Genomic DNA, 15,942 nt, shown 5'->3' with positions numbered 1-15,942 from the left:
GTGATAGGGTGGAAAGAGTGGGACATGCCTGCGAAATCACCACACACAAGTAAGTACTCAAGCACACACCTTTAGACTGTGAACTATGGGAGAGAGCCCAACTCAGCACCTCCCTCACGTCCACCCTGATTCCTCCCAGAAAGGAAGGGCACTCTGATGCTACTGGCACTAGGACAGGGCTCGAGGACTCCAATGAATGAGTGATAAACACACACATCTTCTCATGACTATATATTTTGAGAAGAAACAGAAACCTACAGTAGAGACAGACCTAACATATCCCTTGGTAAATCTAATCTTTAGACTAGATTGGAGATCGTCTCCATTACAAAAACACCGGACAAGGATGTGTCTCAAACAATGGCACACTATTACTTGTCTGGAACAATTAGAAATAAAACCTTGTTTCCTCCGTGTTCTCCAATGTTCTTCTTGCACTTTATGGTTTTGTGTTTATTATTTCTACACTATATTCCACAACACAAAAAATCTGCCCGGAAACACTTCTTTGATTAGAAGCCACGTAACCAATAAACATTTATTTTCACAAGCACAAAAATGTGTTAAACAAAAATAATGGGTAACATTTACACACTTTTATACAGGTTCCTTAAACTCAATGTACAATTAAGACTAAACTAAATACCGATAGTTAAATATGTACTCACATTGCACACATTGATGACACCTACATAAACCTACACAAAAAACAACGTATACTGTGTAAAAGTAACGAGTCAACATAAAAATCACATTATTTACAAAAACATACATTTTTAGATTTTTTTTTAGCAAAAGGATTCCAGTTGTAGAATCTGTCCCATCAGTCATTAACCAGAGACACGGTACACAATCTATCATGTAAAAGTTCCCTCGCTATAAAGTAGAATTCAGTCTCTGTTAATAATCAGGAAAGAGAATAATATAATAAAGTTATAAAGTAGAGCAGCGAGAGCCACAAAGATACACTAAACTAGTATATATACTGTACTGCGTTGCTTTGGCGGTATGGCGCTTTTCCCTTTTTAGCAAGCTGGTAAGTTTTAGCGGTTAGCTTCGATGAAGTGCACTTAAGCATTGTAGCTTAGCGACTTTTTGCCGGTGAGTGGAATCTTTATTTGTATTTTTTTCTACACAGAATCCTTCTAGACTTCCGTAGGTTTTATCTAGGTGTTATGAACATCACTACATATAGGTATAATTTACAGCATAAAGCTTAATGTAATACTGAGGGAGGAGCAGCAGTGACATACTGTATGATAATATGTATCGATGGTACCAACTGATCAGCGTGGTGAGTGTCTCTTAGCCTGGAGCATTTTGGCAGAGTGGAGTGCAAAGTGGATATTGGCAGCTTAAAAGGTGCAATCTGTCATTTTTGTTCCCCCCCCAAAGTGCTGCCTGCCTCTGCAATGGTCTGCACTGGTGAATTTTCTAGGCTTTGTATTTTTTTTTACTGCTTCTTGGCATATTTTGTAGTACCTCAAGATGCCACTAGGGGAAATGAAAGTTACAGATTGCACCTTTAAATTCACAAGCCTTTGTTAAAAGAACAGGCATCATTTAAGTGAATGAAGAAGACATTATTACAAAGGAAAAGGTCAGTACACCACTAGCAATGTACCAGTCTTCTATAGAACCAACTCTCTTCTCGTAAAGGAAACAGGTATGTGTCAGAGTGTGTGTGTGTTTATGAGAGGGTGCATCTGGACATTCACTGTGTGATAAAGTGTGTGTGTTTTATGAGAGGGTGCATCTGGACATTCACTGTGTGATAAAGTGTGTGTGTGTGTGTGTGTGTGTGTGAGGTTGGGAGCCATGAAGGAACCAGCACATTGTGTTCGATTCCTTTTCCTCTATCAGAGGGTTCTAGTGGAAGAACAGAGCAGTGTTCCATTGATAGAACGTTAAAGGGTTCTACTCAGAGAAGGGAGGGAACATGCCCAGATCAGCAAAGTCTTCAATGTTGTAGTTGGCTGTTCCTTGTGTTGGGTCTCCTGCCATCGGCAACATGTCCTACAGAGAGACAGACGGGGAGGGAGAGAGGAAAGGTCAGGATCAGGGACACAGACTTTCATGTGGAGCCATATCAGACAGCACTGTGTACACTGGGCTCAGGCCAGGGAAGGAGGAAATAAGCCATTGAAGCCCAGTGTGTCCAGACCTCTTTCCTGCCTCTCATACACATTACTGTAGGATATTGGAGCTTGGGATTGGTGTGCATGATACCTGGAAGAGTTAGTGTCTCTCTGTGTTACCTGGAACACTGCTGTCTGGGAGGGATTAGGGTGTGTCTCTGTTACCTGGAACACCGCTGCCTGGGAGGGATTAGGGTGTGTGTTACCTGGAACACCTCTGTCTGGGAGGGGTTAGGGTGTGTGTTACCTGGAACACCTCTGTCTGGGAGGGATTAGGGTGTGTGTTACCTAGAACACCGCTGTCTGGGAGGGGGTTAGGGTGTGTGTTACCTGGAACACCTCTGTCTGGGAAGGGGTTAGGGTGTGTCTGTTACCTGGAACACCTCTGTCTGGGGAAGGGTTAGGTGTGTCTCTGTTACCTGGAACACCTGTCTGGGGAGGGATTAGGGTGTGTCTCTGTTACCTGGAACACCTCTGTCTGGGAGGGATTAGGGTGTGTGTTACCTGGAACACCTGTCTGGGAGTGATTAGGGTGTGTGTTACCTGGAACACCTCTGTCTGGGAGAGGTTAGGGTGTGTGTTACCTGGAACACCTCTGTCTGGGAGGGGTTAGGGTGTGTCTCTTTACCTGGAACACCTCTGTCTGGGAGGGGTTAGGGTGTGTGTTACCTGGAACACCTCTGTCTGGGAGGGGTTAGGGTGTGTGTTACCTGGAACACCTCTGTCTGGGAGGGTTAGGGCGTGTGTTACCTGGAACACCTCTGTCTGGGAGGGATTAGGGTGTGTTACCTGGAACACCTCTGTCTGGGAGAGGTTAGGGTGTGTGTTACCTGGAACACCTCTGTCTGGGAGGGTTAGGGTGTGTTACCTGGAACACCTCTGTCTGGGAGGGTTAGGGCGTGTCTCTGTATAACCTGGAACACCTCTGTCTGGGAGGGGTTAGGGTGTGTCTCTTTTACCTGGAACACCTCTGTCTGGGAGGGGTTAGGGTGTGTGTTACCTGGAACACCTCTGTCTGGGAGGGGTTAGCGTGTGTGTTACCTGGAACACCTCTGTCTGGGAGGGGGTTAGGTGTGTGTTACCTGGAACACCTCTGTCTGGGAGGGGTTAGGGGTGTCTCTGTATAACCTGGAACATCTCTGTCTGGGAGGGGTTAGGGTGTGTCTCTTTACCTGGAACACCTGTCTGGGAGGGGTTAGGGCGTGTGTTACCTGGAACACCTCTGTCTGGGAGGGATTAGGGTGTGTGTTACCTGGAACACCTCTGTCTGGGAGGGGTTAGGGGCGTGTGTTACCTGGAACACCTCTGTCTGGGAGGGATTAGGTGTGTGTTACCTGGAACACCTCTGTCTGGGAGAGGTTAGGGTGTGTGTTACCTGGAACACCTCTGTCTGGGAGGTTAGGGCGTGTGTTACCTGGAACACCTCTGTCTGGGAGGGATTAGGGTGTGTGTTACCTGGAACACCTCTGTCTGGGAGAGGTTAGGGTGTGTGTTACCTGGAACACCTCTGTCTGGGAGGGGTTAGGGTGTGTGTTACCTGGAACACCTCTGTCTGGGAGGGGTTAGGGTGTGTCTCTTTTACCTGGAACACCTCTGTCTGGGAGGGGTTAGGGTGTGTGTTACCTGGAACACCTCTGTCTGGGAGGGTTAGGGTGTGTGTTACCTGGAACACCTCTGTCTGGGAGAGGTTAGGGTGTGTGTTACCTGGAACACCTCTGTCTGGGAGGGGTTAGGGTGTGTGTTACCTGGAACACCTCTGTCTGGGAGGGTTAGGGCGTGTCTCTGTATAACCTGGAACACCTCTGTCTGGGAGGGGGTTCGGTGTGTCTCTGTTACCTGGAACACCTCTGTCTGGGAGGGGTTAGGGCGTGTCTCTGTATAACCTGGAACACCTCTGTCTGGGAGGGGTTAGGGCGTGTCTCTGTATAACCTGGAACACCTCTGTCTGGGAGGGTTAGGGCGTGTCTCTGTATAACCTGGAACACCTCTGTCTGGGAGGGGTTAGTGTGTTACCTGGAACACCTCTGTCTGGGAGGGGTTGTGAGAGTGTGGCTCTCCTCCCTGTTGGCCATGGTGCTGGTTCTGCCATTGGGACCAGACCTCACTGGGCCGACCCTGAAACTGACCCCCACTCTGACTGCCCTCTCCTGACACATCTAGAGAGAGAGAGAGAGGGAGGAGAGAGAGGGAGGAGGAGGGAGAAAGAAGAGAGGTAGGAGGAGGGGGGGAGGGAGGAGGGGAGGAGGAGAAAGAAGAGAGGTAGGAGGAGGAGAAAGAAGAAAGGTAGAGGGAGAGGGAGGAGGGGAGGAGGAGAAAGAAGAGAGGTAGGAGGAGGAGAAAGAAGAAAGGTAGAAGGAGAGGGAGGAGGGGAGGAGGAGAAAGAAGAGAAGTAGGAGGAGGGGGAGGTAGGGGAGGGAGGAGAAATAAGAAAGGTAGAAGGAGAGGGAGGAGGGGAGGAGGAGAAATAAGAGAAGGAGGAGGAGGTGGAAGGGGGAGGAGAGGGAGGAGGGAAGAGGGGGAGGAGGGAGAGGGAGGAGGAGAAAGAAGAGAGGTAGGAGGAGAGGGAGGAGGGGGAGGGGAGGAGAGAAGGGGAGGAGAGGGGAGGAGGAGAAAGTAGAGAGGCAGGAGGAGAGGGGAGAGGGAGGAGGGGGTGAGGAGAGAAGGGGAGAAGGGGAGGAGAGGGGGAGGAGGAGGAGGAGGGAGGAGGAGAAACACAGTGAGCAGTCAGCAACACATTGTGTAAGTGTGAGGTGACCCTTCACCACCTTTGGTGTTCAGATAGAATACAGTCATCAATGTTCTCTGTTCTCTACAGGCCCAACACTAATACATGTCTACATGCCAAATGGCCCCCTGTCCCCTATATAGTGCTATATATAGACAGCCCTGATCAAAAGTAGTCCTCTCCCCCAGGGGAGGTTAGAGATGCTGTTAGGAATGTTTCTGGAGAGCTGGATGCCAGCACCAACATGCAGGTCTGCATTCATGTATATAGACATGTACTTTACACACACACACACACACACACACACACACACACACACACACACACACACACACACACACACACACACACACACACACACACACACACACACACACACACACACACACACACACACACACACACACACACACACACACACACACACACACACACACACACCTACCCCATAAATAAAACGCCTACATACCACAACAGGGGAAAGTGATGCAGTAGCTAGTAAGGCTGTAAAACCAATGTTTTATCTTGCTGACATCATAAACAGCTTTGAAGTCTTGACCTGACTAGTTAATAAATCCTTATCTGAGAGGATCAGAGGGAAGAGCCACGCGCTGTTGGCTTCCTAGAGAGACATGTCATTTATCAAATACAAATCAGTGTTTGGGGTGTGTTTGTGTTCCTGTACCACTAACGAGGAAGACATCCTACTTATAAATGTATTGATCTGCTGAGTGTACCCAAGGTGTCTGATATTTCACCGAGGTGTTCCTAACCAACAATACCGTGACTGTAGAAACACCATGAAGTCTAACCACTGCACAGAGACACAGACCATGAAGTGATATAACACCAGTCTAACCACTGCACAGAGACACAGACCATGAAGTGATATAACACCAGTCTAACCACTGCACAGAGACACAGACCATGAAGTGATATAACACCAGTCTAACCACTGCACAGAGACACAGACCATGAAGTGATATAACACCAGTCTAACCACTGCACAGAGACACAGACCATGAAGTGGTATAACACCAGTCTAACCACTGCACAGAGACACAGACCATGAAGTGATATAACACCAGTCTAACCACTGCACAGAGACACAGACCATGAAGTGATATAACACCAGTCTAACCACTGCACAGAGACACAGACCATGAAGTGATATAACACCAGTCTAACCACTGCACAGAGACACAGACCATGAAGTGATATAACACCAGTCTAACCACTGCACAGAGACACAGACCATGAAGTGGTATAACACTAACCACTGCACAGAGACACAGACCATGAAGTGATATAACACCAGTCTAACCACTGCACAGAGACACAGACCATGAAGTGATATAACACCAGTCTAACCACTGCACAGAGACACAGACCTAGCTGGGCCTCCCTATTGGGACCCTAGTACGTACAGTTGATCTACTTTGTGTATGACACAAGTCATTTTTCCAACAATGTTTACAGACAGATTATTTCACTTATAATTCACTGTATCACAATTCCAGTGGGTCAGAAGTTTACATACACTAAGCTGACTGTGCCTTTACAAAGCTTGGAAAATTCCAGAAAAGGATGTCATGGCTTTAGAAGCTTCTGATAGGTTAATTGACATAATTTCAGTCAATTGGAGGTGTACCTGTGGATGCATTTCAAGGCCTGCCTTCAAATAAAGTGCCTCTTTGCTTGTAGGCCTGGGTAATAAACTGAGTTATGTGGTATGATGTATTGGGGGCATGTAAGTTACATGTTCCTCCAAGATGGAATATTAAAGACAGGAGATATCTAAGTTACATGTTCCTCTAAGATGGAATATTAAAGACAGGGAGATATCTCAGTTACATGTTCCTCCAAGATGGAATATTAAAGACAGGGAGATATCTCAGTTACATGTTCCTCCAAGATGGAATATTAAAAACAGGGAGATATCTAAGTTACATGGTCCTCCAGTCCGTGCGCGTGTATGCGAACACACACGCACACGGACTGCTACTCGCACGTGCTCACACACACACACATCTATGGATGCATGCACACACACAGAGCATTGAGGAGTGGCCTGGCTGTGTCCCACTGTGATGACCTCACACACAGATCATTGAGGAGCGACTGTGTCCCACTGTGATGACCTTACACACAGAGCATCGAGGAGCGACTGTGTCCCACTGTGATGACCTCACACACAGAGCATTGAGGAGTGGCCTGGCTGTGTCCCACTGTGATGACCTCACACACAGAGCATTGAGGAGCGGCTGTGTCCCACTGTGATGACCTCACACACAGAGCATTGAGGAGTGGCCTGGCTGTGTCCCACTGTGATGACCTCACACACAGATCATTGAGGAGCGACTGTGTCCCACTGTGATGACCTTACACAGAGCATCGAGGAGCCGACTGTGTCCCACTGTGATGACCTCACACACAGACCATTGAGGAGTGGCCTGGCTGTGTCCCACTGTGATGACCTCACACACAGAGCATTGAGGAGTGGAGTGGCCTGGCTGTGTCCCACTGTGATGACCTCACACACAGAGCATTGAGGAGCGGCTGTGTCCCACTGTGATGACCTCACACACAGACCATTGAGGAGCGGCTGTGTCCCACTGTGATGACCTCACACACAGAGCATTGAGGAGTGGCCTGGCTGTGTCCCACTGTGATGACCTCACACACAGACCATTGAGGAGTGGCCTGGCTGTGTCCCACTGTGATGACCTCACACACAGAGCATTGAGGAGTGGAGTGGCCTGGCTGTGTCCCACTGTGATGACCTCACACACAGAGCATTGAGGAGCGGCTGTGTCCCACTGTGATGACCTCACACACAGAGCATTGAGGAGCGGCTGTGTCCCACTGTGATGACCTCACACACAGACCATTGAGGAGCCACTGTGTCCCACTGTGATGACCTTACACACAGAGCATTGAGGAGCGGCTGTGTCCCACTGTGATGACCTCACACACTCTCACAAGTGAGAAACACAGCAGCAGTCGTTCCACTTCATTTCCTCTCTCCTCTCTACAGACAGACACATACTGAGCCAGACAGATACACAGGGAGACAAATACTGTCTGGTGCACTAACACACTGCATGACACCCTGTAGGGGGATGATTTCCGAGCTATGAGTTCTCTCTGTGTGTGTGTGTGTGTGTGTGTGTGTGTGTGTGTGTGTGTGTGTGTGTATATGAGTGGGGGGTCTCTCCATATTAAACAGTGGATTGATAAGCTCTACAATATATCCCCTAGCATAACTCATATCCTGCTGCTGAGAGAGATGACCATAAACACACTCCTTAGCACACGGAACCTTGACAGCTTATTGCCGTAAATAATGAGGGAGGGAGGAACGCGGGCAGAAAAAAGGAGGAGAGGAACGATTAGTCAGATGAGCGGAGGGATGATTGTTTGTTTATAGAAGGGAAACAAATCGGTAAATGACTGACAAAGTAAACAAACGCAACAATAAAGGGAAATGACAAAACACACAATGACAGAGGAAATGAGAAGTGCTGAGAAACAGATCGGCTGTAATTCACTTCTATTTCTTAATATCTCTCCTCACCTCTGTCTCTGCACCAAGACTAGCCCGGAGGAGAGAGACAGAAAGAGACAGAAGGACAAAGGGAGAGTATGTGTGTTAGAAGGATAGAGGACTAGTCCATTAGTGTAATGATTGTCCATTAAAGCTCATCAGATGGTCATGGATAGACCAGACACCCATTTCCCCCAGCTGAGAGAGATTGAGAAAAAGACAGGAGAGAGAGAAAGAGGGAGGAGAGAGAAAGAGGGAGGAGAGAGAAAGAGGGAGGAGAGAGAAAGAGGGAGGAGAGAGAAAGAGGGAGGAGAGAGAAAGAGAGGACAAAGAAATAGGGAGGAGAGACAGAGAGGATAGAGAGACAGAGAGGATAGAGAGACAGAGAGGATAGAGAGACAGAGAGGATAGAGAGACAGAGAGGATAGAGAGACAGAGAGGATAGAGAGACAGAGAGGACAGAGGAGAGAGAGACACAGATCTATGATGCCCTGAGATGTGCCACTACTACTAATACATTCTAATCCACTATTTAAATGCACAAGCTAGATGTTCTGCCCCAACAGTAAAGTATAGCCTGGACAGATTCTGGACGACTGAGGGGGAGAGATTTATGAAAGTGCTGCCGTCTGTTCTACTCCATTTTTAATGTCTCATATGTAACGACAGCAACATCTGTCATCAAAAACACTCTGCTTTCCCCCTGTAGCTGCTGAATATCTGCTGTGGACTGCATTCCTCTTGGTTGGACTGCAAGGCAACCCCAGCACATAGTACGTTTAACTTTGACCTTTAACCTCTACCCTATGAATGACTAGTCCAACGGAGATAGTCAGTGCACAGCCCACATGGAGAGGTTTAGGTATGTGGAGATGGTACATTGCTAAAACATGACCTCACTTTACATAACATATCCCAAAAGACAAGGACGTACACTGTTCTGTCAACACTTCACTTCTAAAATCACCCTAAAGGATATGTTCACAATGTTTTCACATTCCTGTGTGTGTGTGTGTGTGTGTGTGTGTGTGTGTGTGTGTGTGTGTGTGTGTGTGTGTGTGTGTGTGTGTGTGTGTGTGTGTGTGTGTGTGTGTGTGTGTGTGTGCACAAATATGTTTGGGTAACCTGATTTGGCCTGGGATCCTCTCACCCGATCTGAAGTCATGGGATGAAAGGGGTAATGGCTGTGTGTGTGTGTTAAACGCGGTGTGTGTGTGTGTGTTAAACGTGGTGTGTGTGTGTGTGTGTTAAACGTGGTGTGTGTGTGTGTTAAACGCTGTGTGTGTGTGTTAAACGTGGTGTGTGTGTGTGTGTTAAACGCGGTGTGTGTGTGTGTGTTAAACGCGGTGTGTGTGTGTGTGTTAAACATGCTGTGTGTGTTAAACATGCTGTGTGTGTGTTAAACGTGCTGTGTGTGTTAAACGTGCTGTGTGTGTGTGTGTGTTAAACGTGCTGTGTGTGTGTTAAACGTGCTGTGTGTGTTAAACGCGGTGTGTGTGTGTGTGTTAAACATGCTGTGTGTGTGTGTTAAACATGCTGTGTGTGTGTTAAATGTGCTGTGTGTGTGTTAAACATGCTGTGTGTGTGTGTGTGTTAAACGTGGTGGGTGTGTTAAACGTGCTGTGTGTGTGTGTTAAACATGCTGTGTGTGTGTTAAACATGCTGTGTGTGTGTGTTAAACGTGGTGAGTGTGTGTTAAACGTGCTGTGTGTGTGTGTTAAACGTGCTGTGTGTGTGTTAAACATGCTGTGTGTGTGTTAAACATGCTGTGTGTGTGTTAAACATGCTGTGTGTGTGTGTTAAACGTGCTGTGTGTGTGTTAAACATGCTGTGTGTGTGTTAAACATGCTGTGTGTGTGTGTTAAACGTGGTGTGTGTGTGTGTTAAACGTGGTGTGTGTGTGTTAAACGTGCTGTGTGTGTGTGTGTGTGTGTGTGTGTGTTAAACGTGGTGTGTGTGTGTTAAACATGCTGTGTGTGTGTGTGTGTTAAACGTGGTGGGTGTGTGTGTGTGTTAAACGTGTTGGGTGTGTGTGTGTGTTAAACGTGGTGTGTGTGTGTGTTAAACGTGGTGTGTGTGTGTTAAACGTGCTGTGTGTGTGTGTGTTAAACGTGGTGTGTGTGTGTTAAACATGCTGTGTGTGTGTGTGTGTGTGTTAAACGTGGTGGGTGTGTGTGTGTGTTAAACCTGTTGGGTGTGTGTGTGTGTTAAACGTGCTGTGTGTGTGTGTTAAACGTGGTGTGTGTGTGTGTGTTAAACATGCTGTGTGTGTGTTAAACGTGCTGTGTGTGTGTGTGTGTTAAACGTGCTGTGTGTGTGTGTTAAACGTGGTGTGTGTGTTAAACGCGGTGTGTGTGTGTGTTAAACGTGCTGTGTGTGTGTGTTAAACGTGGTGTGTGTGTGTGTTAAACGTGCTGTGTGTGTGTGTGTTAAACGTGGTGTGTGTGTGTTAAACGTGGTGTGTGTGTGTGTGTGTGTGTTAAACGTGGTGGGTGTGTTAAACATGCTGTGTGTGTGTGTTAAACATGCTGTGTGTGTGTGTTAAACGTGGTGTGTGTGTGTTAAACGTGCTGTGTGTGTGTTAAACATTCTGTGTGTGTGTGTGTTAAACATGCTGTGTGTGTGTGTGTTAAACGTGGTGTGGGTGTGTTAAACATGCTGTGTGTGTGTGTGTGTGTGTGTTAAACGTGGTGGATGTGTGTGTGTTAAACTTGGTGTGTGTGTGTGTTAAACGTGGTTGGTGTGTGTGTGTTAAACGTGGTGTGTGTGTGTGTTAAACTTGGTGTGTGTGTTAAACATGCTGTGTGTGTGTGTTAAACGTGGTGGATGTGTTAAACGTGGTGGGTGTGTGTGTGTGTGTGTTAAACGTGGTGTGTGTGCGTTAAACGTGGTGTGTGTGTTAAACGCGGTGTGTGTGTGTGTTAAACGTGGTGTGTGTGTGTGTGTGTTAAACGTGCTGTGTGTGTGTGTGTTAAACGTGGTGTGTGTGTGTGTTAAACGTGCTGTGTGTGTGTGTGTTAAACGTGCTGTGTTGTGTGTGTTAAATGTGCTGTGTGTGTTAAACGCGGTGTGTGTGTGTGTTAAACGTGGTGTGTGTGTGTGTGTTTAATATACGTAAAGCAGATTCAGCCAGTGAAGTGTTAAGAGGAGAGAAACACACACACACACACACACACACACACACACACACACACACACACACACACACACACACACACACACACACACACACACACACACACACACACACACACACACACACACACACACACACACACACACACACACACACACACACACACACACACACACACACAGGCTATGAGGACAAGAACAGACATTTCCAATTCCTACTATTTTCTGTCTTTTTCAAGAGAACACTGTGAAAGCCTCAACATGAACCCAAGCGGCCAATCATGAAAGATACAGGCTGTCCCAGGCTTTGAATTCAACTCCTCAGAGAAGAGTCAGGTGTGCAAGTGCTTGGCAGGAACAAAGACTGCACCAAAACCTGTAGGTTAGGACCCAGGTTTGTAGGTTATGACCCAGGTTTGTAGCTTAGGGCCCAGGTTTGTAGGTTAGGACCCAGGTTTGTAGGTTAGGACCCAGGTTTGTAGGTTAGGACCGAGGTTTGTAGGTTAGGACCCAGGTTTGTAGGTTAGGGCCCAGGTTTGTAGGTTAGGACCCAGGTTTGTAGGTTAGGACCCAGGTTTGTAGGTTAGGGCCCAGGTTTGTAGGTTAGGACCCAGGTTTGTAGGTTAGGACCCAGGTTTGTAGGTTAGGACCCAGGTTTGGTTAAGTAACTTTTTTCAATTACAGGCTCAAAATGGCCAGAAACAAAGAACTTTCTTCTGAAACGTGTCAGTCTATTCCTGTTCTGTGAAATGACGGCTATTCCATGTGAGAAATTGCCAAGGAACTGAAGATCTCGTACAACGCTGTGTACTAATCCCTTCACATAACAGCGAAAACTGTCTCTAACCAGAATAGAAAGAGGAGTGGGAGGCCCCGGTACACAACATAGCAAGAGGACAAGTACATTAGTGTGTCTAGTTTGAGAAACAAACGCCTCACAAGTCCTCAACTGGCAGCTTCATTAAATAGTACCCACAAAACCCCAGTCTCAACGTCAACAGTGAAGAGGCTCCTACACCTGCATTGCTTGCTGTTTGGGGTTTTAGGCTGTGTTTCTGTACAGCACTTTGAGATATAAGCTGATGTACGAAGGGCTAGATAAATACATTTGATTTGATTTGCACTCCGTGACGCTGGCCTTCTAGGCAGAGTTCCTCTGTCCAGTCTCAACGTCAACAGTGAAGAGGCAACTCAGTGACGCTGGCCTTCCAGGCAGAGTTCCTCTGTCCAGTCTCAACGTCAACAGTGAAGAGGCAACTCTGTGACGCTGGCCTTCTAGGCAGAGTTCCTCTGTCCAGTCTCAACGTCAACAGTGAAGAGGCAACTCCGTGACGCTGGCCTTCTAGGCAGAGTTCCTCTGTCCAGTCTCAACGTCAACAGTGAAGAGGCAACTCCGTGACGCTGGCCTTCTAGGCAGAGTTCCTCTGTCCAGTCTCAACGTCAACAGTGAAGAGGCAACTCCGTGATGCTGGCCTTCCAGGCAGAGTTCCTCTGTCCAGTCTCAACGTCAACAGTGAAGAGGCAACTCCGTGACGCTGGCCTTCCAGGCAGAGTTCCTCTGTCCAGTCTCAACGTCAACAGTGAAGAGGCAACTCCGTGACGCTGGCCTTCTAGGCAGAGTTCCTCTGTCCAGTCTCAACGTCAACAGTGAAGAGGCAACTCCGTGACGTTGGCCTTCTAGGCAGAGTTCCTCCGTGTCTGTGTTCTTTTGACCATCTTAATCTTTTATTTTTATTGGCCAGTCTGAGATATGGCTTTTTCTTTGCAACTCTGCCTAGAAAGCCAGCATTCCAGAGTATGTATACACACACACACACACACTTTGATGTTATCACTGATCAAACATGATTGGATAAATCCTGGAAGAGAATGAGACAAACATCTTTTTGATGGAATGCTTTGCTGTGATTGGCTGGTGCTTACCGAACGCCGTGCTCCGGTTGGCCAGTCCAGAGTAGGCATTGCCGCTGGGCGATGAGGTGGCAGGGGAGGACAGGGGGCTATAGGAAGATGGGTCTCCTTGGTAACTGTGGCCGGAGCCTATCCCAAACGGACTGGACTGGGCCTTAGTGGACTGGATAGAGAGAGAGAGAGAAGGAAATAGAGTTGAGTGTGTGTGTTTTACTAGACTAGCAGAGAGACGTGTGTGTTTTACTAGACTAGCAGAGAGACGTGTGTGTTTTACTAGACTAGCAGAGAGACGTGTGTGTTTTACTAGACTAGCAGAGAGACGTGTGTGTTATACTAGACTAGCAGAGAGACGTGTGTGTTTTACTAGACTAGCAGAGAGACGTGTGTGTTGTACTAGACTAGCAGAGAGACGTGTGTGTTGTACTAGACTAGCAGAGAGATGTGTGTGTTGTACTAGACTAGCAGAGAGACGTGTGTGTTTTACTAGACTAGCAGAGAGACGTGTGTGTTTTACTAGACTAGCAGAGAGACGTGTGTGTTTTACTAGACTAGCAGAGAGACGTGTGTGTTGTACTAGACTAGCAGAGAGACGTGTGTGTTTTACTAGACTAGCAGAGAGATGTGTGTGTTTTACTAGACTAGCAGAGAGACGTGTGTGTTTTACTAGACTAGCAGAGAGACGTGTGTGTTTTACTAGACTAGCAGAGAGACGTGTGTGTTGTACTAGACTAGCAGAGAGAGACGTGTGTGTTTTACTAGACTAGCAGAGAGACATGTGTGTTGTACTAGACTAGCAGAGAGACGTGTGTGTTTTACTAGACTAGCAGAGAGACGTGTGTGTTGTACTAGACTAGCAGAGAGAGACGTGTGTGTTTTACTAGACTAGCAGAGAGACGTGTGTGTTTTACTAGACTAGCAGAGAGACGTGTGTGTTTTACTAGACTAGCAGAGAGACGTGTGTGTTGTACTAGACTAGCAGAGAGACGTGTGTGTTGTACTAGACTAGCAGAGAGACGTGTGTGTTGTACTAGACTAGCAGAGAGACGTGTGTGTTGTACTAGACTAGCAGAGAGAGACGTGTGTGTTTTACTAGACTAGCAGAGAGACGTGTGTGTTTTACTAGACTAGCAGAGAGACGTGTGTGTTTTACTAGACTAGCAGAGAGACGTGTGTGTTGTACTAGACTAGCAGAGAGACGTGTGTGTTTTACTAGACTAGCAGAGAGACGTGTGTGTTTTACTAGACTAGCAGAGAGACGTGTGTGTTTTACTAGACTAGCAGAGAGACGTGTGTGTTTTACTAGACTAGCAGAGAGACGTATGTGTGTTTTACTAGACTAGCAGAGAGACGTGTGTGTTGTACTAGACTAGCAGAGAGAGACGTGTGTGTTTTACTAGACTAGCAGAGAGACGTGTGTGTTGTACTAGACTAGCAGAGAGAGACGTGTGTGTTTTACTAGACTAGCATAGAGAAGTGTGTGTTGTACTAGACTAGCAGAGAGACATGTGTGTTTTACTAGACTAGCAGAGAGACGTGTGTGTTGTACTAGACTAGCAGAGAGAGTGTGTGTTGTACTAGACTAGCAGAGAGACGTGTGTGTTTTACTAGACTAGCATAGAGACGTGTGTGTTTTACTAGACTAGCAGAGAGACGTGTGTGTTTTACTAGACTAGCAGAGAGACGTGTGTGTTGTACTAGACTAGCAGAGAGACGTGTGTGTTTTACTAGACTAGCAGAGAGACGTGTGTGTTGTACTAGACTAGCAGAAAGATGTGTGTTTTACTAGACTAGCAGAGAGACGTGTGTGTTTTACTAGACTAGCAGAGAGATGTGTGTGTTGTACTAGACTAGCAGAGAGACGTGTGTGTTTTAATAGACAAGCAGAGAGACGTGTGTGTTTTACTAGACTAGCAGAGAGACGTGTGTGTTTTACTAGACTAGCAGAGAGACGTGTGTGTTTTACTAGACTAGCAGAGAGACGTATGTGTGTTTTACTAGACTAGCAGAGAGACGTGTGTGTTTTACTAGACTAGCAGAGAGACGTGTGGGTTTTACTAGACTAGCAGAGAGACGTGTGTGTTTTACTAGACTAGCAGAGAGACGTGTGTGTTTTACTAGACTAGCAGAGAGACGTGTGTGTTTACTAGACTAGCAGAGAGACGTGTGTGTTTTACTAGACTAGCAAGAGAGACGTGTGTGTTTTACTAGACTAGCAGAGAGACGTGTGTGTTTTACTAGACTAGCAGAGAGACGTGTGTGTTTTACTAGACTAGCAGAGAGACGTGTGTGTTGTACTAGACTAGCAGAGAGACGTGTGTGTTTTACTAGACTAGCAGAGAGACGTGTGTGTTTTACTAGACTAGCAGAGAGACGTGTGTGTTTTACTAGACTAGCAGAGAGACGTGTGTGTTTTACTAGACTAGCAGAGAGACGTGTGTGTTTTACTAGACTAGCAGAGAGACGTGTGTGTTTTACTAGACTAGCAG

The 15,942-nt window shown here is 47.0% G+C and overlaps 1 protein-coding gene across 1 annotated transcript in view; it reads right to left on the bottom strand.

Moving 5' to 3' along the window:
* Nucleotides 1-1,817: 1,817 nt before the first annotated feature.
* The window catches only part of LOC124024617 (aryl hydrocarbon receptor nuclear translocator 2), a 70,750-nt gene continuing 56,625 nt past the window's right edge, over nt 1,818-15,942 (bottom strand). Inside the window, exons 12-14 of the mRNA XM_046338511.1 lie at nt 13,469-13,619; nt 4,152-4,294; nt 1,818-2,016 (exon numbers count right to left, since the gene is read on the bottom strand). Coding sequence (XP_046194467.1) covers nt 1,918-2,016; nt 4,152-4,294; nt 13,469-13,619 — 393 coding nt within the window. The 3' untranslated portion in view covers nt 1,818-1,917. The remainder of the gene's footprint in view (nt 2,017-4,151; nt 4,295-13,468; nt 13,620-15,942) is intronic.

This window comes from Oncorhynchus gorbuscha, unplaced genomic scaffold, assembly GCF_021184085.1.
Source record: "Oncorhynchus gorbuscha isolate QuinsamMale2020 ecotype Even-year unplaced genomic scaffold, OgorEven_v1.0 Un_scaffold_1957, whole genome shotgun sequence".
Taxonomy (NCBI): domain Eukaryota; kingdom Metazoa; phylum Chordata; class Actinopteri; order Salmoniformes; family Salmonidae; genus Oncorhynchus; species Oncorhynchus gorbuscha.
The sequence above is the reverse complement of the archived record's forward strand: the minus strand, read 5'-3'. Positions and strand labels throughout refer to the sequence as shown.